Source organism: Ursus arctos, unplaced genomic scaffold (genome assembly GCF_023065955.2).
Source record: "Ursus arctos isolate Adak ecotype North America unplaced genomic scaffold, UrsArc2.0 scaffold_1, whole genome shotgun sequence".
Classification (NCBI taxonomy): domain Eukaryota; kingdom Metazoa; phylum Chordata; class Mammalia; order Carnivora; family Ursidae; genus Ursus; species Ursus arctos.
The window spans coordinates 49,606,086-49,630,381 of record NW_026622763.1 but is presented as its reverse complement, the minus strand read 5'-3'; the positions used below and the strand labels follow the sequence as shown (position 1 = coordinate 49,630,381).

Genomic DNA, 24,296 nt, shown 5'->3' with positions numbered 1-24,296 from the left:
AAAGCAATGCTTTTCTTCCCACTAATGTTTTTTGTTTTGGAAAATATAATTACCTCTCATACAAAATATGTCACTGAATGTTAACATCCAATGGGATAATTATTATCTTAAGTAAATTAGTGGATGAATTTTTAAAAATCTCTGTGTTAATTTCCAGTAATATAAATATATCAGTATGTAAATATATCAGTAGATACAATCCACATAAATAAAAGCTTTTCGATATCCTTAATAATTTTAAAGAAAACTATCCTGACACAAAAAAGTTTGAAAACTGTGAGATTTATGCATAAATGATTGGTTTGATATTGTTATTAATCTTTTTATGTAAAATCACATTTATTAAAGCGCAATTTACATACAGAAAAATTTCATAGGTACATTCTATGAATTTTGGCAAATGCATAGCCATATAACCACCAGAGTCCATCATTCCAAAAAGATGTCAATCCCACCCCCAACCCAGTCCCTGGCATCCACTAATTTGTATTCCTGTCTGATAGTTTTTCAGAGTGTTATATAAATAAAATTATACAATATGTAGCTTTCTTTAGTTTGGCTTCTTTTACTTAGCAGAATACTTGTGATATTTACCTATGCAGTTGCATTGATCAGGAGGTTTTTTTTTGGTTTTTTTATTGCTGAGTAGTATTGTGTGGTATATATGGGTGTACCACAATTTATCCATTTACCAGTCAGTGGACATTTGGGATGTTTATAGTTTTTGACAATTTTGAATACAGTTGTTATAAACATCTATATACAAGGCCTTTATGTGGACATATATCTTCACTTGTCTTCAAATAACTACAAGTCAGATTGCTGAATCATATGATAAGTGTATGTTTGACTATGTAAGAAACTGTGAAACCATTCCAAGGAGGCTGACTCCTTTTGCATTCTCACAAGCAATATGTGAGTATTCCAGGTACTCCGCATTTTCTCCAGTAGTTAGTATTGTGAATTTCTCCTCTTTTTCCTATTTTATTTTAGCCACTCTAATAGATGCTAGTGGTTGTTACTAAATATTTCAAAGTATTGTGAATTTCTCCTCTTTTTCCTATTTTATTTTAGCCACTCTAATAGATGCTAGTGGTTGTTACTAAATATTTCAAATGTTTATTTTTGGTTCCCCCAAGTAAATTGTTAACTGTCTATCAGAAGGGATTACACATTTTATGTAGTTTCTAGTTACCATTAGAACAGTGTGTATTACACAGAACCAACTGCATATTTTTTTAATTCACCAATTAAAGTTTAAGCAAAGAGGTCTCCTAGTCATGGAATTAAAGTATTTGCCAAAAGTCTTGTGGTATCCATTTAAATTACTCTTAAATCCTCTTTATCAATGTCCTGTCCAAATCAAACTTGCCCCTACATTTAAAAAGAGTTGGCAAAGAAACTTTTCTCTACTTCTTCTTCTTCTTCTTTTTTTTTTTTAAGATTTATTTTAGACAGAGTGTGCTCACGTGTGGGGAGGGGGAGGAGCAGAGGGAGAGAATCTCAAGCAGACTCCCTGCTGAGTGAGAATCCTGATGCGGGACTTGAACTCAAGACCCTGAGATCATGACCTGAGCCGAAATCAAGAGTATGGTGCTTAATGGACTGCACCAGCATGGTACCCTAGCTTTCCTCTACTTCTTAAGTTCTTACCATCATGGAGATTTCAGAGTTCATTTACTCAAGATAGATCAAAGACCTAAGTATAAAGTCTCAAGCTATACAACTCTTACAAGAACAAATAGGTGTAAATTTTTGTGACCTTGAATCAGGCAACAGGTTCTTAGATAAACACCTAAGGTATAAGGAACCAAAGAAAAAATAGATTTGGACATCACCAAAATTAAAAATTTTTGCATGTTAAGGGACATTATCAAAAAAGTAAAAAGACAATCCACAAAATGGGAGAAAATCTTTTCAAACCATATACCCAGTAAGTATTTAATATCCAGAATATATAAAAAACTCTTACAACTCAACAACAAAAACAATTTAAAAGTAGGCAAAGGATTTGGATTATCACTTTTCCAAAAAAGACATAGAAATGGCCAATAAGCGTATGAAAAGATGCTCAACATCATCAGCCAACAGGGAAATGCAAAACAAAACCACATTGAATTACCACTTCACACCCGGTAGGATGGCCATAAGAAAAAATAAAAGGAAAATAACAAGTATTCGTAAAGATATGGAGAAATTGGACCCCCATACATTGCCAATGGGAACATAAAATGGTGTGGCCGCTGTGAAAAAGTTTGGTGGTTCTTCAAAAAGTTAAATATAGTATTATTATATGACCCAGCAATTCCACTCCTGGATATATACTCAAGATAACTGAAAATGTATTCACACAAAAATTTTTGCATGAATATTCAAAGCAGTGTTGTTCATAATAGCTACAAGTCAAAACAACCTAAATGTCCATCAACTGATAAATGGATAAAGTGTGGTATATCAATACAATAAAACAACATGGAGCTATAAAAAGGAACAAAATCCTGACATATGCTACAACATGGATGAAACTTGATATCATGGATATTCATGGTGATGGAATGCTGTCTTCACTGTATCACTGTCAATCTCCTAGGTGTGATACTGTACAATAGTTTTGCAAAATGCAATTATTGGGGGAAACTAGGTAAAAGATACACAGGATCTCTAAGTACTATTTTTTATAATTACATACAAATTTACAATTATCTCAAAATAAAACCTTTATCTTAGAAAAAATTGCCTTCAACCTCAGTGAATTCACTGTCCTTCAATATACCTGGCTAGTTTCAATCATTCATTTGGCTCCACCTCCTTACTCCAGCCACCTCCTTCTCAACAGATACCACCACCACCAAGAGCTAACATTTATTGGGCATTTGTTATGTGACAACTTTGTGTACTATCTGCAGTAAGAACTTTATATGTATTGACTCATTTAATTTTCATAACAGACAACTTTGAATTTTATTATTCATAGGAAATTGCAGCCTGGGACACCACTCTCTCTAGTTCATCCTCACCCATCCATTCCTTTTTTTTTTTTTCTTCCTTTAATAATGAAATATATCCATTCTCTAGATTAAGAGAAATCCTTTCACTTAGGCACAAGATCCTATCTTCTCAGGATCCTAACTCCTTCCAATATTCTTCTCGTATTTTATGTATTATTTTTTAAGATTTTTATTTTAGAGAGAGAGCGCGCGCACACTGACTCACCGAGGAGAGGGAGGGGCAGAGGGAGAGACTCTCCAGCCCACTGGGGCTGAGCTCTGAGCCCGCTTGGGGCTCCTTCTCACCACCCTGAAATCATGACCCGAGCAGAAACCAAGAGTCCCACGCCTAAGGGACTGAACCACCAGGCGCCCCACCCGTCTTATATTTTAAACGCCCGCCTTTCTATTAGAGCTATTTTGTCTGAATGTAGGTGTGCTCCAATCTCCTGCTGCCATTAAAAAACAAAACAAACTTCTCCCAATGTCACTTAACAGCAACCATTCTTACTTTTTTTTATAGCCACGTTCTTATGAATTGCTCCCATTTACTCTAATTCCTAAACTTCCATTCATTACACAGCCCATTACCACCTGGTTTCTGCTTCTACTCTATGAAAGCTGACCTCTTTCCAGCATTTGACACACTACCTATTCCTTCACTTTAACTCTTCTTTAGGCTTCTCTGACATCACAACCCTGTGAGTGTTGAAGTAAGTGACACAGGTGACCTAAAGAGAGGAAAACAAGTGTAAAATAAAATAGGGCATGCGAATGCCCAAGGAGGCAAAGGTGAGTGGCAATTGTTACTTTTTGAGAGGCGCCCGTGAGACCGGAGACAGAAAGGGACACACCCGGCCTTAACACCAAGAGACCGTGACTTTTACCCTCACTTTCACCTTCTTTCTTCCTCCATCCTTTGAGGGTCTGCAGGTACTCAACGAAAGCTAGAGAATTTGGGCCCTGTGACAGGCGGTGGGGGCTGGTTCCGTAGCTTCGAGAAGGGAGGGTACTACCGGTCGTGAGAACCCGGCCGGGATAGGGGTGGATGACGCTCCGGGGTCGCCGACGGAACCCATGCGCGGGGCCGCGGTTGCAGCTCGGCGCGGGGCTGCTGGGCGGCGGACGCGGGCGCGCGTGCGTGGCAGCGCTTCCGGTCCCGGTCCCGGTCCCGGCACGATCCGTCTCCTGAAGTTCCCGGACACCGCTGGGGGAATCGTCCGTCGACTTCAGGGCAGGCCGGGGCTGCCGCGGTCTCTCAGAAGCCCGAGACCGGCGCGGGATACCCTTGAGGCGGGTCGAAAGCTGGCCGAAGACTCCGCCCGCTGCTGGAGCTGGAAGGAAAGCAGGAACAGCTTGGGCTAGGTGTGCCCTTCGCTCCCTGCCTCCCCAGCCCGGCTCTGGCCAGTGGAGCTGGAAAAGGAGTGGGGTCGGGGTGGGGTTGGGGGGAAATGGGGGGAGATGCAGGTTAAATGAGTTTCTCTGCAGATCCATGTGCCGTTAAATCCGGCGAACTCACACTTTTAAAAAAAAATGAAGAAATTAAGGCTTAAGGAACTAGAAAGTCGCCTGCAACAGGTGGATGGATTCGAAAAGCCCAAGCTGCTTCTAGAACAGTATCCAACCAGGCCGCACATTGCAGGTAGGGCGGCTGGTGACCACGTCTTTGCTTCCCCGGGTTTGTCCTATCTACTTACTCCATAATGAAAATAGAACAGTTATTTGAATACAAAGAACGTCTAGAGGAATTCTGCACTGAGATTACATAATCATGCTAGGGCTTTCTTGACACCGCAGCTAAAGACAGCCCCCACCCCCGCCGCTTTATTGTTTTACTGCTTGCTTTCCTGCATACCTCTTAACACTGTCAGACATCATTTTAATGTGTTTGTTTCTCTCATTACACTATAAATTCCTTGAAGGCAAAGAATTTGTCGGTCGTGTGTTCACATAATTCTGTGTTTAGAAGAGTTCCTGCTACTAGTTAGGAGCTTAGTACACATTTGCTAAATAAGGATCAATTTTCTATTGCAAAGAATTGCAAGTGCCAGGATTCCTGTGCTATGCTCCTCCCTAGAATGAATACTAGAGTTGGCAGCCAAAAGACTGCGTTTAACAAATCCAGAATAGGTGCTATAAAGATGAAGATGCGTTTCAGTTTTTAATGATCTGAGAGTCATCAGTGTTGCTTGATGCAAGAGATTGATACTGGGAGTACAGGAGACAACACAGGAAAAACCATTCATATTTGGTAAATGTATTGCCAAAGTCATTGAGGAGTCTTGGGAGAATTAATTTGGGAATCCCTCCCAGCTTCAACATAGTTCTGTTTCTAAGCAGCCAATGAAAGTATTTACCTGCACTTAACACCAGCATATTGTCATAATTCCAACCAAAAACTGGCACAAAACTCTGTCTGAGTTAAGACCTGTTTTCTCAATTTAGATGACTTCTTTAGTGTATTCTGACTATAGGGTTTCTTAGTGAAGTCTAATTTTTTTAAAAATCCGTTGTTCATACTCAGGGTGTAACATGCACATACATGGATGTGCTAATTCTTTGAGATACCAGGTTTGAAGTCACTAACACCTGCAGCAGTAATTGGGATAGCAGTCAGACTGAGATATCCCTCTAATTGTGTGGATTTTTCTTTTAAGATTTTATTTTTAAGTAATCTCTACACCCAGTGTGGGGCCGGAACTCACAACCCTGAGATCGAGAGTCGCATGCTCCACCAGCTGAGCCAGCCAGGTGCCCCTAATTGTGTTTTTGATAAAACCTCTGGGTACTAGGGCATCAGTGATGGCCAGTAGTTCTTGCTGGTTCACATATCCACAGGGAGAGATGAGTGGTTTAATTCATGCTTAACTTTTAGTATATATCCCAGACCTTTGTGTATTTGAAAGAAAGAACCCTTTCTGATCTCAGCAGCTTCTGCACTGCTCCTCGGTTCTCATTAGATTATGAATATATGTATCTGTAGATCGTATGTGTCTAAAGGCTGTATTGTGGATATAGGACTTTTCCCATTCTAGCTTGCAGTTAGGGTGCCTGTGTTCTGGTGACAAACTTGTCAAAAAGTTCTGGGCTATTTTAATGTTAATGTTTGTTCAATATTAGTGGTTCCCAGACTTATAGATGTCACAGATCAGTAAAATTTTAAAACAGTTTTGGGAGACTGACTGATACAGGGTTGCCAAGTTTATATTTTGACAAGGAAAGATATTTTTAAAACGTATTTACTCTTAACCATCCTTGCAAAAATATTTCAACATCAAAGAAAGAACTGGTGTATAGGGTGTGTGGCAATATTTTGAGCAGGCTGAGGAAAAAACATTTTAACCTTATTTTTCTCATTTTATTTCAAAATTTTTGTCATTCTTGGCATTGTCACCAGAGTAGTTTTTGGGAACCACTGGTGTGTGTTATTGTTCCTTCTGGGGCCTCTTACTACATACCAAGATATTATACATTGTTTTTTTTTGTTTGTTTTTTTGTTTTTTTTTTTTTGTTTTTAATAATCTGGAACACCATGTGGGGAGGGAATAATGCAAGACAAGAAATTGCATTAGTCATTTACATGAATTGGATTTTGGTCATCAACTTGCTCTTATTCCCTAATATGTTTTTTGATCTTTTAGCATGTATGCTCTATACAATCCATAATACATATGATGACATTGAAAATAAAGTGGTTGCAGATCTAGGATGTGGTTGTGGAGTTCTTAGCATCGGAACTGCAATGTTAGGAGCGGGGTAGGTGATCCTGTATATAATGTTTGGGTATAGGGTGGCCGGAATAAGAAACTAAAAATAGGATTAACTAAATTAGATTTATGGGACTCTACAGTATGAGATGAGGGGAGCGAGAATCTGATACTGAGTACATTTTGAATGAGCAGAACGGTAAAACAAAAAACAAAAGTGTAACAGCAGCTATCAGATGCCTCCCTTTTATATACACCTGCATTTCCAACCCCTGCCAGGTTGGGAAATCATGCCGTTGCAAGGCAACACTCACTTTCACTTTGCCAGTTGGGTTAAAAAGGTATATGGTTTTGATTTTGTTATTGTTTTGCTTTGGGAGCTATAAATAGTCATTCTTTGTGTGTGTTCTGTATTTATAGGTTGTGTGTTGGATTTGACATAGATGAAGATGCGTTGGAAGTATTTAATAGGAATGTGGAAGAGTTTGAGTTAACAAATGTTGACATGGTTCAATGTGATGTGTGCTCATTATCTAACAGAATGTCCAAGTCATTTGATACAGTAATTATGAATCCTCCCTTTGGGACCAAAAATAATAAAGGTTAGTAAAAATTCACCTGTACTAATATATGTGTAGCAAAGCAAGTTTTAAAAGTCACTTTCTTATTGTTTGGGTTAAATGATTTTATCACTGTTCGTTAAATACAGTCTTTTAGCTGTGTAACTACTACAATTTCAGTTTGTTTAATGAATGTCTAGGAAACTGAATTTTTCAATCTTTGTTTTCACCTATTTGTACTAAGCGAATAGTCTTTATTAATTTACTATTTATACTTTGCTTTCAAGAATGATTTACCTAACCCTTATGATTATAATTCTGTAAAGGATTTTATACTTTTAGAACCTCTTTTTAATGCCTTAACACAATGAGGATTTCAACATGTGTTCATCAGTAATAGTGACCGACTGTGGCTATTTATCCTGTGTATGCTATAGGCAAGGAGGATTAAAAAGTCTGTGAGAGGAAGACATGAATAGCCTGTTTTTTTAAAGATATATTTATTTGAGTGTGAGCTAGTGAGGGAGGGTGGGAGAGGGGCAGAGGGAGAAGCAGACTCCCTTGGCGGGGGAGGGGGGGCACTGGCCATGGCTCCATCCCTGGACCTGGGGGATCATGACCTGAGCCTAAGACAGACACTTAACTAAGCCACTCAGGCACCCCAAAGTGATGAACAGTTTAAAGAGTTATCCCTCCTTGGGGCACCTGGGTGGCTCAGTCGTTAAGTGTCTGCCTTCGGCTCAGGGCATGATCCCGGAGTTCTGGGATCGGGCCCCACATCAGGCTACTCCGCTGGGAGCCTGCTTCTTCTCCCACTCCCCCTGCTTGTGTTCCCTCTCTCGCTGGCTGTCTTTCTCTGTCAAATAAATAAAATCTTTAAAAAAAAAAAAAAAGAGTTACCCCTCCAGCTCCTGCCTGATTCTGATTACTACTCTTTCTCTTCTCCCTTGAAAGAGTTGTTAATTTGGAACATTAAAATTTTTACTTTAGCCTTATTTAAAGAAGATAGTATAATTCTGTTTCATTTTATCAGCCTTAAAAGATACATATTTTACTTTTCTTTTTATTTATTTGAGATAGAGCATGAACTGGGGGAGGAGAGCAGGAGAGGGAGGAGAAGCAGGTTCCCTGCTGAGCAGGGACCCCCCAATTCAATGCAGGACTCAATCCCAGGATCCTGGGATCATGACATGAGCCAAAGGCAGACGCTTAACCGATTGAGCCACCCAGGCTCACCCTATATTTTACTTTTTTGTACCTTGTCTCTTTTCAGGAAGAATTTGAAGTGTCTGTTTTGGAATTTGGGAAAGAAAGTTTTTAAATACCTGGTAGTCATTTAATCTTGTTTTGATTAACAGGTATATAAAGCAAATATGAGCTTTTTCTACTCTTAACAGGGACAGATATGGCATTTCTGAAGACTGCTTTGGAAATGGCAAGAACAGCAGTATACTCTTTACACAAGTCCTCCACTAGAGATGTAAGTTCAAATCATCATGATATTGTTACTTCAAAATTCATGACAGTGTTTTAAGGATTTGTGGTGTATACTAATTATCAGGGTATCTCTTTCTCCTGAACCTTTTAAACATCTGGCACTTAGAAACAATTTTCCCATTAACTAGCTAGCATTTGTGATTAGTTTTCTTCCAACCTATATAACTTCTTCGTCAAAGATTTGCTCAGGCAGGAACTGTTACCAGGAGAGACTGTAATTCAGTAGAGAAGTGTGGTATAGCTAAGGTTACAGTATGTCCTAGTTTGCCTAACTCCTGGTAGTCCCATCGTCCCTTTATGTACATAAGGGAGGCAGTAAGACCTGATTTTTAAGAACACTGAGACTGAAGCTAAACTGATCTGAGTTCAGAATCTCCCTCTTTCATTATTCTTGCCAGCAATATAACATATGGGAGTGTAGAAGATATATTCCAGAAAATTGGGTGTATTTTTGTCAATACAACAGTGATTAAGGACACAGACTACAGAGCCACACTACGTAGGTTCAAATCCAAACTACCACTTCCCTGTGTTATCTTGGTCGAGGTATTTGAGTTCAGCCCATCACCTATACTGTACTTTTATATTGAAATGGCTTGGTTTCTTATTTTCAAAATACTACTAAACCAGTTGAAAATATGTTAAGAGTCTACATTCTAATGATATTTTAGAAGCTTAAAAACTTAATATGAAGTATTAGCAAAAAAGCAATTCTCAAAAAATTATTTTAAAAATCAGCTCACGTTAACATGTTGTTATCTTCAGCATATTCAAAAGAAAGCTACAGAATGGAAAATCAAGATAGATATTATTGCAGGTAAGATAATTTTTAAGTTTCTCACAAAATATATCTAAACCCTAATTACTTAAGGTCAATAATACGTTAGCTCAACCAGAATTTTATAGGTGCTAAGAAAAGATGTGTAGAATATGTTTTCAGGGGCATCTTGGTGGCTCAGTCAGTTAAGCAGCTGCCTTTGGCTCAAGTCATGATCCCAGGGTCCTGGGATCAAGCCCCTTGTCCCCTTCTCCCTCTGTCTCTCCCCACAGCTTGTGTGCTCTCTCAAATAAATAAAATCTTTTAAAAGAAAAAAAAAAACCCCACGTTTTCAGTTTGGCATAATGTGAGGGGTTGGTAATGGGTTGGAAATGAAGTAAAGATAGGATATCTATGTCAGGGCACCTGGGTGGCACAGTCGTTAAGCGTCTGCCTTCGGCTTAGGGTGTGATCCCAGCGTTCTGGGATTGAGCCCCACATCAGGCTCCTCCGCTGGGAACCTGCTTCTTCCTCTCCCACTCCCCCTGCTTGTGTTCCCTCTCTCGCTGGCTGTCTCTGTCAAATAAATAAATAAAATCTTAAAAAAAAAATGATATCAATGTCTGCCTAAGACTGTCCCAATTTATGCATTTTGCTGAAAATTCCTAAGAGCACCCAACTATTTGGTCACTTCAGGCTCAGACAGAAAAACATAGAGCATCACAGTGATATAACAGCTTGGGCTTGGAGTGGGTCAGACCTGTTTGAAATCCATTCATGGAAAATACCACCAAATCATGCCTGATTACCTTTTCATTTCAATTTTCAAATTGTCCCTTGAGTCAGAGAACATGAAGCTTTTTTCTTTTAGTGGGGGCTAGGATATAATCATCCACACTGTAAATAAATGTTGGATACATTTTTATTAGCAAATTGGGTAATATTCACAAACATCAAAATGGGAAAAACATATACCTAGAAGCTAATGATAATCCAAGTAATTCTGAAGGCTGAAGTAAGAGTACAATAAGGGGGAAATGTTCTTTATTTGATAATAAACTGACTAGGATTAGCACTGTGGTGTTAACCATATAACTAGTCCTACTCGTAATTAGTAATGTAATGTGGAAGTCTACCAGTCCTCTTATTTATCCAGGATTGTCATTCCTTACCTAGCTTAAGGTATTATAACATGGTAACCTGGAGCACCTCAGAACAATTCCAAGTATCCCAAGCCAGTGCCTTGCTACTCCAGATGTGTCCTCAGACCATTAGTATTGACATCCTTTGGGAGACAGACTTGCAGAATTTCAGGCTCCACCCAGACTTACTGAATTGTAATATGCATTTTAAAAAGATTTATTTGAAGGTGATTTGATTACACATTAAAATTTGAGAGCTATAACCTATAGAGAATTTATGTTGCAAAATATGAAGGATAGGCAGTCTATTGCCATCTCTCTGAAGCTGATGGGTAAGTGTGGAGAACCTACATTATTTCTTAGAATAAGAAAAATGTATTTTCACTTGAGAGCTTAATAGGAAAGTAATTAGCTACTTACTATCAATACTAAAATCCAAATTTTAAAAACAAGCATGATTATTATGATTGCTAGCCATATATTATTAAGAAATTAGAAAGGTACTATCATCTTCTGTCCAACTATTATCCTTTCAAATTCTTCCCCATAACCTCAAATTTTGGCATAAATGACCAAAATAGCAGAAATGCCAACCTCAGTTAGCCATGGTTAATCTTGGGAATATATCAAGTCAGTCTTTGGATAAGTTAAAGTGACAGGTCTGAAGTGTTCCGCTTACCAGGGTTAAGTACTTCCTTAATTTTGTTTTAATTTACATATGTATATGTATGTAAGTGATTTTTGTATATAGCAAATGAATTTTTATACTTAGATGGCTTTTGTTTTATAGAGCTGCGATATGACCTGCCAGCATCATACAAATTTCATAAAAAGAAATCAGTAAGTCTCTTGATTCTGGCTTACCTACATTCAGTACTGAAGAACTTTTCAATAAGTAATTATTTGCAATGTTATGAAGTTGCCTGAGTAAATATAGAAAACTAGCCTAGGATATAAAATAATTATCAACGGGGATAACAGCCAATATTCTGGTTTAAGATATTCTTTCTCAAATGCTTTAGGCACAAAAATAAAAAACTAAGTTTTTGCTCTTTTTATATAGTAGATATTTTATTAGTTTGTACTAATACATTTTCATATTACAAAGGCAATTTAGTGGAAGAGTCTTTTGATATTTGAATAATTTGAAATAACACAAACAGAACTATACATTAAAAAAAATCTTCATTTGGATAACAAAAAAAGACAAGTTAAACAACAAAAAATTTTCCTTTCTTACAGGTTGATATTGAAGTGGATCTAATTCGGTTTTCTTTTTAAAAGCCTCTAAAGACAAAAGCAGCTTAAAACCTAATTAAGATGAATAAAAATTTTGTTTACTAAACTACTGGTCTCCAGCACCGTTTTCTGTTTTCTGTTGTTTTGGTGTAGGTTCTTCTTCTTTGTCTGTTTCTTCTCTTGCTCTCTTTACTAGTCCTATACAATAACAGAATTTTTATTAAGTTCACTATATAAGCATTACTCTTTTAATACTGAGCATAATTAAAAATAATTGTTTAAAAAGCAACAACTTCCTGGGGCGCCTTGGTGGCTCAGTTTCATTAAGTGTCTGCCTGAGGCTCAGGTCATGATCCCAGGCTCCCTGCTCAGTGGTGAGTCTGCTGCTCCTTCTGCCTCTGCCCACCCTCCACTCATGTTCGCTCTCCTTCTCTCTCAAATAAAATCTTTTTTTAAAAAAAGCAACAACTTCCCAACACCAATGAGAAGGCTTTTCTTTAGTACAGATCTTCTGCTCTCTAAGCTTAGCTTCCAAACATCTTGTTTTCCACTTGTAACACAGGATAACTTGTGTAAATCACAGTCCAAGAATGTCACTTATACAGAAGGTGAAAAACCACATTGCTCTTCTTCCCCACAAATAATTTCTCTTGAAGGTACCAAAGGACTTAGAAAAACTTACCAGATGCACCATTTTGATCATGTTCCTCATCACTATCAAATTTAGTTTTCTTGCCCTGAAACTGTACTTTTCCTTTAGCAGACCCAGTCTGGGCAGCTTTATTTCCCTTTCCTTTTCCTTTAAATCTGCGACCTATAGAAACATAATTGAGAAATCCATAAGAAATGTTTTAAATCTCTTGTCATAGTCTCTGAACAAGCAAATGAGTTAAAATAACCAATGGTCAAAGACAAATCAGAACTAATGACCTTTTGACTTCCATTTGTTTAGAGATTCTTGTTGATCTTCTATGATTTTTTTCAGTGCTTCCTTTTCCACATCTCCTTCTAGTACTTCCCACGTCACTTCTTTGTTCCTTAATTGTAGGTTACCATTATTTGCATCTTTGGCTTTATCCAGTGCTTCCTTAGCTTTTTCTTTAAAAAGAATTATCCCCTATACCAAAGACAGACAATGAAAGCCACACCCTTAAGGGTTTTTTTAGTTCCATAGTTAATTCCTTTGCTCAAAAATTTTTCCTACTTTGCAAATCTTCTCTGCCATTATCAACTTCAGTGAATTATAACTGAACTTCAGGAAGTTACCACAAAGTTTGCAGCCACTAATACCAACAGTTATTCATAGCATAATTCAGAAAATATCAGACATTACATCCATGATGGCAATAACAAAATGGAAAGTAAATGACCAAATTCATTTACTTCATAAACACATTAATAAAAAAATTGTTTCTACTAATGTTTTCTTCTAAAAGTTGTTTCTATGGATTTTTAAACTGATTGCTAAAAAGCATTTGAATGTTTCCAAACCTCTTTTGCTCCTCTGACAAAGTCTATCCATTTTATTTCGCCATGACTTGAGAAAAGGATGTGCAAATCTTCTCTACAGGTCTGATCATCTAAGTCTCCTGAAAATTTCAGCAAGCAGCCAATCTTTTCTTCTAGAGATTTCTATAAAAACATACAAAGCAATAAAAAAGTTTCTTAAAAGCAACCACAAAGCAGAAATGGCTTAAGCCCCTCTATACCTAATACATGGAAAAAGCTAGAAACTTTTAAATGCTATTTTAAAGTAGTTTAACAGTTAGTGCATTTTCCTATGTCATCCCTTGTTCTGCAATGGCTTCTGATTTTAACTTATTTAATTTCTTCAACAAGTAATATTTACTTAGCTATGTATTAGTTATTATATAAATCTAGTTAAGTTTTTTCTCTGGATAGGTAATGATTTTAGGCAGTATTATTAGGCTACAACTTTAGTGCAATGACAACTATAGACTTACATATTTGCTTCAAAAAGTCCTCATTTTTTATTCTCATAAATTTGAAATATAGCTTTGGATATCAATAATATATACTTAACCATTTCAGCATCTTCTGCTAACTTTTGTTTTTCTTCTTGCTCTCTACAAAAGAAATGTTAATTAGAATGTTTCCATTTACTGCATGAGAAAATTAAATCCTGATAAAGTTAACCTTGATCATGATCACACACTGCTTACTAAGCAAAGCCAATCGTTAGGTTTTCTGATTGCTCATGGCTAGAGTGCAACACAATGTGGCCCCCAGATTATCAAGGCAGCTTAAGATCTTAATGTTTCACTAACAAAAGAAAAGCCTACTGCTACTTATTTCAAAACTCATCATCAAGTTCCACTTCCCAGAACCACTAACTCTATCCCTGTTAAAGCTTTAAGGAATTAAAACGACTGGCTCAACGTACTTACTGTTTAGCTCGTAATTTAGCTTCCACTTTATTTTGCTTTCTTTCTTCATTTTTCTTTGCAAAGTAATCTTCCCTAAAGAACAAAATACAGGGGCTGAGTTCTTGAGAACAAAAATAAGATTGCAAATTATTTTGAATAATTTCAGCACAGGAAAGAATATTACACTATCAACATAATTACCTAAAAATTCAAAAGATGCCAAGGAAATTATTTATTTTAGTAACAGCTTTACTAAAAAACAATTCACATTTCATAGAATATATACCTTTTAAAAGGTATACTGCACAACCATCACTACTATCTAATTTCAGAACAAAAAGAAACCTGATGTCCATACCAATCTCATTGATTTTATCTTTCATGTATAGGAAAAAAAAGTAAACCAGGATTTATGTGAATAACTTTTCGTAGAATTTTCTACAGTGTTACTTTCACAAAAGGAGAAAATTCTACAATCTCTGAAACCCAAGAATATGAGCAATTATGAAAATCACGTTAAAAAATACTTTTGAGGGTTAACCTTAATTATGTGATTCATCACAGTACATCTTTAAGTCTCAGGTTTAGTACATGGCACTCAGAAGATTATATAACGCGAGTACGGGACAATGGCCTAAATTTATCAAAAAAAAAAAATGCTCTGGTTTGTTCTAATTTTTGACACATACACACACATTAAAGAACGTGGTCCAAATCTATATTAAATAATCCTTTGTACTAAACAAATACAGGTATATATAGACCATGAGAAATAACGACAGACTGGAAATTGGACAGGGATTGATTCTCAAACCACACAAAAGCCCAAATTTTACTATCTAACTTGATCTTATGTATTAGATGCAAACCCCCCCCCCAACTTAACCTTCATTAACTGTTAACAGTAAAAAGGTATTAAAAAACACTTCCTTAAGGTCTCAAAGGACCAGCAGTTTCCACTGAGCAAATTTCAAGTGTTCATCAAAGAATGCTCAAGGATTCTAAAAATACTGTCCTTACAGGGGATGCTATTCAGATTCTGTATCCTAGTGTGTCAATTCCATATAACTAAGTGGCCAAAAGAAACATCAACATAAAGACTTACTTGAAAAGTATGAGCAGGTCTGTGTCTTTATACTTCTGGCCAGGGGTGTCAACAAACTTCTTAGCAGATTCAATACTATCAAACACAGCAAATATTGATCCCTATTAAAAGGGGAAGAAAACTCTTTTTAAAAATGTCCCTTATATTTTTCAACTAGAAAAAGCTGTGACATCATAGAGAAAAGTCTGTAACATCATACAACCATACCTTAAATGCTTTGTGTAATGTTCTTCTCATCTGAATATTTAGTACTTGACCTTTATCTTCTAACCATTCTTTTATGTCATCAAGGGTTGCATCAGTTGGGAAGCCTTTCTGTGAAGAATAGAAAAGAAATGCATGAATGCATTTTCAGGTAAACAATTTATCAGAAATTCTGATTCATTTTGTCTTGAAACCAAGCCAGGATATACACATCTATCTATATCTATCTCTCTCTGTCTCTGAAATGTTTAACAGCGCTGGCTAAGAGCTGAGCCACTGTTCTCTAGTGCAATGTAAGTGACTTATTTGGAATTTGCTTCAAAATAATCTATTTGGGGGGCGCCTGGGTGGCTCAGTCAGTTAGACACCTACCTTCGGCTCAGGTCATGATCCTGGGGTCCGGGGAATCTCTCTCTCTGCCCCTCCTCCTGCTCCTCTCTCTCTCGCTCATTCTCTCAAGTATCACTCTCTCCCTCAAATAAATAAATAAAATCTTCAAAATAATCCACTTGGGGGAGAGATAAAACTATATCAATCATGTGTTAACTGTTGAAGTTGGATAGTGGTACATTATATAGTCAATCTACTTTTGTATGTCTTAAATTTTCCTGAATGAAAAAAATCTTAAAAAAGTCACGAGCTAAAGAAAATTACCATCAAGTTTAGCTATTGACAAATAAGTTGATAAGCACTGGGTGCTTACAATATGCCCAAGATTTTGTACAATGTTATACAGGTTTTCCCATTAATTCTCACAAAAGTTCTATAAAATAAAAAAATATGATCTCCATTTATGAAGATAAGGCTTAGCCAGGTTAAGAACATTGCTCAAGAATACACAGTAAGTGGGGCGCCTGGGTGGCACAGGAATTAAGCGTCTGCCTTCGGCTCAGGGCGTGATCCCGGTGTTCTGGGATCGAGCCCCACATCAGGCTCCTCCTCTATGAGCCTGATTCTTCCTCTCCCATTCCCCCTGCTTGTGTTCCCTCTCTCGCTGGCTGTCTCTATCTCTGTCGAATAAATAAATAAAATCTTTAAAAAAAAAAAAAAAAGAATACACAGTAAGTGGTAAAGCTATGATTCCTGAGTCCTTATTCTTATCCACTCTACAATTTTTCTAAATAAGATATTTAAGATATAATAAAATGTGTTAAAGGCCCACTTACAATATAAACAGATCTGTTTTTTACATCATTCTTATATTCATCAGTCACTTCAGGGAGGGGTTTGCTTGGAGATCTTCTGATTTTAGTTTTATCTTCACTTATTTCCATGAGTTCAGCCTTTGATTTGCTCAGTGCCTCCACTATTATATTAAAGTCTGTTGTTAGACGGTTTAACCTGAAGAATATATATAAAAGCATTGTAAAACTTAGTGGTAGCACCTGTTTACAGAAAAATCTAAAGATGATTTAAAAAAGGTTTTTACTGGGGTGCCTGGGTGGCTCAGTTGGTTAAGAATCTGACTCTTGATCTCAGCTCACGTCTTGATGTCAGGGTTGTGAGTTCAGGCCCTGTACTGGGCTCCACACCCAGTGTGGAGCCTACTTAAAAAATAATAATAAATAAAACAAGATAAAATAATAAAAAAGGTTTTTACCTATTGAATTTTATCATTATCTCCAAAGGTACCCAGCCTTCATCCAGTTTGATCTGTTCCTTTAAAAATTTGTCTCGTGGCAAATTGAAGTCACCAAAATAATACTGCAAGATAATAACATTATATTTCAGAGCACTGTACAATACTGACTCCACTCCTGGAGTTTTTAATTACCATTACATCACCATGTTCTATTCTTTAAAAAATACATACAATAAACATTTTCTCCTAAATACATGATAACAAAACATTTATAATACAAATTTGCAGAAAGATAAAACTAAAAATTGATTACTGAAACAATGTAATTAGCAGATATGTCAATAGACTATCAAGTCTTAAAATAAAAACATAGTTAAGGATTTAGTATGTGAAAAGCCTCTTGTTTCAAATCAGTGTGTAAAGAAGAGACTGTTAAAAGAACTGGAATACACTGATTAATAACTCTTAATTTCTACAAACTAAAAAAACAGGTGAGCGTTTATCTAATTCAAGCATAGAGGCACTCTCAGTATAACAGCAAGAAAGACAAAAACAAAAAAAACTATACACGAAAAGACTCAGGTGTGACTACTTGGAATCCCAAAAGTAACATAAAAAGTAAAAGACAAATAAAGAAGTTTGTTGATAATTCTTATAAATCAAGGGAGAAGAAAAAAAACCCTGGAAACCCAAATAGAAAAATGGGTAAAGGACATCAAAAAAAATTACCAAAAATAAGAAGAAATGCAACTTAAAGCAATGAAATAGCATTTTCACCTAACAAACTGGCCAAAATTCTAAAAACAAGAATACCTAGTATTGGACTGAACACAGAGAAATGGTCATGCAGAGGGAGATGTAAACTAGCAATAAGTATCAAAGGTTTTTAAAAACGTGCTTAACCCGAGCTGGTCCATCTCTTTCTAATGAATTTTATCTTAAATCAGTAAACATGTTTACTAAGATTTTTATATATATATATATATATATATATATATATACACACACACACACACACACACACACACACACCAAAAGTAAGATTTATTTATATATATAAGATTTATATATAATAAAATTACTAAGATTTATATATATATATATATATATAAGATTTATATATAAAGATATTCATCATGAATTAGACAGCCACATGCAGAAGAATGAAACTGAACCATTTTCTTACACCATACACAAAAACAGACTCAAAACGGATGAAAAGACCTAAATGTGAGACAGGAATCATCAAAATCCTAGAGAACAAAAGCAGCAACCTCCGTGACTTCGGCCACAGCAACTTCTTGTTAGACACATCTCCAAAGGCAAAGGAAATAAAGGCAAATATGAACTATTGGGACTTCATCAAGATAAAAAGCTTTTGCACAGCAAAGGAAACAGTCGACAAAACCAAAAGACTACTGAAAGAATGGGAGAAGATATTTGCAAATGTCTTATCAGATAAAGGGCTAGTATCCAAAATCCATAAAGAACTTACCAAACTCAACACCCGAAGAACAAATAATCCAATCAAGAAATGGGCAGAAGACATGAACAGATATTTCTCCAAGAAGACATCCAAATGGCCAACAGACACATGAAAAAGTGCTCAACATCACTCATCATCAGGGAAATGCAAATCAAAACCACAATGAGATACCACCTCAAACCAGTCAGAATGGCTAAAATTAACAGGTCAGGAAAGGACAGATATTGATGAGAAAGAAAGAAACAAACAAGGGTGTGGAGAAAGGGGAATCCTCTTACACCCTTGGTGGGAATGCAAGCTGGTGCAGCCACTCTGGAAAACAGTACGGAGGTTCCTCAAAAAGTTGAAAACAGAGCTACCTTCCGACCCAGCAACTGCATTACTACGTATTTACGGCAAAGACAGAAATGTGATCCAAAGGGGCACCTGCACCCCAATGTTTATAGCAGCAATGTCCACGATAACCAAACTATGGAAAGAGCCCAGATGTCCATCAACGGATGAAAGGATAAAGAAGATGTAGTATATTATATACAAGAGATTACTACTCAGCCATCAAAAATAATGAAATCTTGCCATTTGCAATCATGTGAATGGAACTAGAGGATATTATTATGCTAAGTGGAATAAGTCAATCAGAGAAAGACAATTATCATATGATTTCACTCAATTCAAATGTGGAATTTAAGAAACAAAACAGAGAAGCATAGAGGAAGGAAGGGAAAAATAAAACAAGATGTAATCAGAGAGGGAGACAAACCAGAAGAGACTCTTAACCACAGGAAACAAACTGAAGGTTGCTGGAGGGATGGGGTAACTGGGTGATGAACATTAAGGAGGGCACATGATGTAATGAGCACTGAGTGTTATATACAACTGATGAATCACTGAACTCTGCCTCTGAAACTAATAATACACTATATGCTAATTAATTGAATTTATATTAAAAAAGAAACTAATTTTTTAAAAAAAGAGGAAAATGCTAATGTAAAATTGGATTAAACTTTTCTCTCTGTGTTACGCTGATCTTAAGGCCAAAGTAGGGAAACAGCCAATAAAAATAGTGATTTGCTGATTTTTAAAACGAAGGGGGGGGGAGGAAGGGAAGAAAAGGAAAAGAAAAAGGAAAAAAAAAAAGAAAGGAAAGGAAAGGGAAAAGGAAAGAAACAAACTAACTGATCGTGGAACTGTTATAGCTAAAAAATTAGAAATATCCTACATATCAAATAGGGAATTGGGTAAATTACTGATGACATGAAACTTTACCCTCCCAAAATGCATCCCATGTTTGATGGGGGGAAAGGAAATAAAAATTATGTTAGTGTGAGCACTGACCACAAAGTGTGAAAGTGTCAAGCTTTTGACTTTGATTACTTCAGAAGGGCAGAATTTGAGAGGTGGCAGATTGTGGAAGGGACATTGTTAACTTTGTCTATATACAACTTTGTACTGTTCTAAATATTAAACTGAACAGTTTAGTAATTTTTCTTCCTATTATAATTAAATTAGTACAAAAAGTTGTAGCACAGGACATTTTAAATGGCAAAGTGTAACTTAAAAAAGTTCTGATAACTGCAAAAACCACTAAATAGTATGATCTGAAGTTCCTCAGTAAGAACAGAAAATATTAAGTGAGGAATTTCCCATGCAGCCCATTATTGACACTGTAAAGCTTCCACTTAAATACAATACCTAAGGTAAAAAAAAAAAATGCTAAGATGACTGTGAAACATATACTCTGTTACAAATTATAATAGCCAAGAACTCAGCTTAATTAGGCAGAAAAATCTATTAGGACCTTCAAATAGATAAAGTGTTATTTAACAAGGGAAAGTACTTTACAAAAAATTTTATGTTCTCTTACTATGTGTTAGGAACTCTTCTGAATGTTTTACATTTTATTAACTAATGTAATCTTCACCAACAACCTTATGAGGACAGTTTTACTATTATCCTCAGTTTACAGAAGAGGAAACTAAGCAAAAAGGTAACACTAGTTTATAGTGTTACCTTTTGAAATGTTTGTAGGTCTTGGCTTTCATAAATTGGCTCCACTAACACAAAACTGTATACTATTATAAGTTCATCTAATTCTAAGAATCAAAGACAAACCAGATATTTAATACTTTACATGAAACGTTTAAAGGGTCAATACAGTGAAATTAAATGTTCCTTCTGTATTTAAGGCTCTACATCTCCTTTCAAAGAGCACATTTTTGCAGTTTAGTATCATAAGAATCATACCTCAATTTGATGACATATTTTGGCCTCAAGAGCAGCCATTTTTTCATTATCACCATTTTCGGCCATTGCAGCTATCTGTAAATTTTCCCAAATTGGCATAAATAGGTTATTATTATTTTTACATAACACTCAAGATTAGAAGACTGTTTTAAAATTATCAGTATCATATTGTTTTCTTAAAAATCAAGAATTTTTAATTTCACAGGTTCAGTTTCTCTAAATTCTCAAATCTCAACCAAAGAAAATGTTGGAATAAGTAATGGAAAATTGAAAAGCTATAGATAATCTGCAACCCTTTTCAGTAAATCACTGTTCCACCTCTATAACAAAGTAGTTATCTTCACTTAGCTGATCAACACGCTTTCTGCAAAAAATTCCATTCAGCTACTTACCATTTCCAGCTTTAAGCAGATCACCATCTGTCAGTATATTTCTATGCATCTCAGTCCTCTTTGGTATGGTTTGCATTTCTTTTAAAATTAGTCACTGACTTACCAAAAACTTGTTATCAGCAAAGATTAAGTATCATATAACTTTAGAATGAAAAAAATCAAATATAACCATCAGGATTAGATTAGATGCTGTATGTAAAGGAACATATGAAAATAATTTAAGAGTCTGGGGACACTAAAATAATGTTAAGCAGAGGTTTTGTTCCCTAATTCACCAATATATTGGTTAACCTTATAGCCAGTTTCTTGTTTTACATCCCTGACATTAGCGTTGAAGGAAAACGTAAGGTTGTGAGATTGGTTTGCTAGGGATCACAAACCAAGTCTGATTTCAAATCACTTGCCTCCAGCGCTCTATTAAACCACCCAGTTAGTCACATTTACCAAAGTATATTCATAAGAACTATCTTTGGTACACTTCTTGGAAATCGCTTTATCAACTGTAACTCCTATGCAATAACCTGGACGCACACTGGAAGCTCCTGTAAGAGGGATTTGTATGATAGCATCCCACTACAAAATTTACTCAATCTTATGCACTGTTTTTCGACCATAACCTACGTTCCTAAATTGTTACCATGATCTAGGGCCCATTACAAAGCAAAGGGTGAATGAGATGAACTGTTTGGTCCGCACAAGACTTCTTTGGCCTACCCAATTTTGGAACTTCGTCTCTTGAGATACTTTTCCACAGTGTACAACCAGAAGTGAAATATTACCTACACTGTCTCACTTCATACAGAATCCTTGACGCGAGTGAATAAGGGACACCAAAAACCCTAGAGAGTGACGCCAGAGGAACACCTGCGGCCCCACCATTCCCCGACCTCCAGTTTGTCCCACGGGATCCAAGGAAGCCTCCGGCGATTAACTACCGCCAACCGCCTAAGAAACTTAACCAGAAGCCCGAAACGTCTGCCCCGGGAGACACCAGAAGGCAGTGGAGCTAGGAAGTCTTAGAGACGCAGAAGGGATGCGGGCAGCCTCCATTCGAAGGACCCGCCAGAGCTCAGTCCCAAGGCAACCATTGGCTCTCCTGGGCCCCAGCCTCGTGCGGAGAAAGCCCGGCTCCTGCATTCCTCTCAGAGACCAGGTCTGCACCCCGCCCCGGCCCGCGCCCCTCCGCTCCCAGCCCGGCGCGCCGCCTCGGGCTGCGGCCCACGCGGCGCTCGCCCGGAACCTGCGGACGGCGAGGAGTGGACGCACCCGCGTGAGACAACAAGGAAATGGAATGCGCCGTCGCCACTCAAAGCAGATCCTTTCGTACTTCGTCTCTTTAGCCACCGAGAGTTGCTCACCTTTAAGGTCCCGGTCCCACAAAGCCACGCCGCGCAAACACTAACAGCGACAACAACGTCTCGACTTCCCAGCGCCGCCGGCTGGCCTACCGCGCGTAAGGAAGATGGGGGCCGTCCCGGCAGCCCTCGCGGCCCGAGTGGGCGGGGCTTCGGGTAGGCAGGAGGCGGTACAGCTCTCGGAGCTTGCGCGCCGGCCGCGAACTCCCACGGCCCGCGGAATCCCGCCCTCACGCGGAGAAGGTCGGGTTCCAATGCCCCGCAGGGCGTTGGAGAGTGCTAGGTTAAGTATTTATTGTTAAGCGTTTCTAGACTGCATTTGCATCTCCAGTACTTACTTAGGCTTTTCGGCATATGAAGTATTTGGCTTTTTTTCAGAGTATACTTTTAAAAAAAATTGTTTTAATGATCCGTATGTATATGTAAACTACATCGTGTTGATAGTTCTCAAAATGGCAAGTGAAACTTTTTAAAAATCAGGGATTCGGAATCTTAGAGTTGAGAAAACAATAGAGGCGTTTAAGAGCTGGGAATCTGGAATCTGACTGCCTGTGTTCAGATAACGGCTCACCTGTTTACAGGCTATGATGTAGGGCAAGCTACTAAACTTCTCTATCCTTTATGCATAAAACGGGGCCAGTGATTACTACCACCTTCTTCATACAGTTGTTGAGCATTAAACGTGATACAACATATACCTTGCTGGGAACTGCATATAGTAGGAGAAGCAGATGATGTTAATTTAAAACAAAAAACGTGATTTTGGAAGACCAGAATGCCATCTAGTGCAGAAATCTACTGCCTCCGCTAGGGCCCTTTTCTATTAGTACACTTTTTGCACGATAATTTAGTCACTTAATTTAGAGGATTTTTTTCTTGTGGTAAGGTACTCTCCTATTTTTACCTCAGTTTTCTTGAAAATTTGAGGTGATATTGGTGAAATAGCCTTTTAAGTAATCTCAGGGCTTTTTGGCAGTCCCAAAATAGATCAAATGTATTTATTGGGGGGAAAATGCAGTTATAGATTCAATCCAGATTGCATCAAGCCGATGAGAAAAAATTGTTATACTCAGGTAATTTAAATTCAAACGAATCAGGTTCTCTTTTATTCACTCAACAAATGCTTGTCTAATCTCTACTTTCTGCCAGACTTAATTAAAAAGTTAATTTTCTTTTTGATCAAGTCAGTGAGAATATGGGTATTTAAAAAAAACCACTTCAAATGTATGTCAAAGTACTCCCACCCATCCATTCAGCAAACTTTATTACCTACCTACTAATGTCTTGGTATGGAACTTAGCACTGGGAATTAAAAGAAGACCCACACCCTGCCTAGAGACAGTGGCACCTAAACAAATGTCACCGCTCATTTATGCCCTACAGTGTCTGGGTAGAACTGCGGATACATACAGTCTACTACCAGAAACCACACTTACTGAGAACATTTATTTAGTGTTCCCATTCGGTTTACTCTCCCTTTCCTCTTCCCTCCCCACCCCTCCTTCTCCCCTCCCCTCCCTCCCCACCTTCCCGCCCTCCTCACCCCCCCTCCTCCCTCTCCCCTTTCCCCTTCTCTTCCCTTCCTCCCGTCTCCCATCCCTCACCTCCCCTCTCTCTTCCATGGGCCAAGCTTCACACAGCCACCACCTTTA

General features: G+C 37.4%; 2 protein-coding genes across 2 annotated transcripts; one reads left to right on the top strand and one right to left on the bottom strand.

Moving 5' to 3' along the window:
* The first annotated feature begins 4,128 nt into the window (after positions 1 to 4,128).
* Positions 4,129 to 11,995, top strand: METTL5 (methyltransferase 5, N6-adenosine). The gene is made up of 8 exons (XM_026492592.4): positions 4,129 to 4,352; positions 4,476 to 4,629; positions 6,629 to 6,743; positions 7,115 to 7,296; positions 8,652 to 8,734; positions 9,517 to 9,568; positions 11,441 to 11,490; positions 11,893 to 11,995. Exons 2-8 carry the CDS (start codon positions 4,521 to 4,523, stop codon positions 11,929 to 11,931), a joined length of 630 nt encoding a protein of 209 aa, XP_026348377.1. The 5' UTR covers positions 4,129 to 4,352; positions 4,476 to 4,520; the 3' UTR covers positions 11,932 to 11,995.
* SSB (small RNA binding exonuclease protection factor La) lies at positions 11,694 to 22,788 on the bottom strand. Its single transcript, XM_026492591.4, has 12 exons — positions 22,648 to 22,788; positions 20,898 to 20,972; positions 17,186 to 17,289; positions 16,752 to 16,926; positions 15,589 to 15,696; positions 15,382 to 15,482; positions 14,298 to 14,369; positions 13,934 to 13,976; positions 13,381 to 13,521; positions 12,820 to 13,006; positions 12,572 to 12,703; positions 11,694 to 12,087 (listed from the first exon to the last, which is right to left on the bottom strand). Exons 2-12 carry the CDS (start codon positions 20,961 to 20,963, stop codon positions 11,996 to 11,998), a joined length of 1,221 nt encoding a protein of 406 aa, XP_026348376.1. The 5' UTR covers positions 20,964 to 20,972; positions 22,648 to 22,788; the 3' UTR covers positions 11,694 to 11,995.
* Positions 22,789 to 24,296: the final 1,508 nt, after the last annotated feature.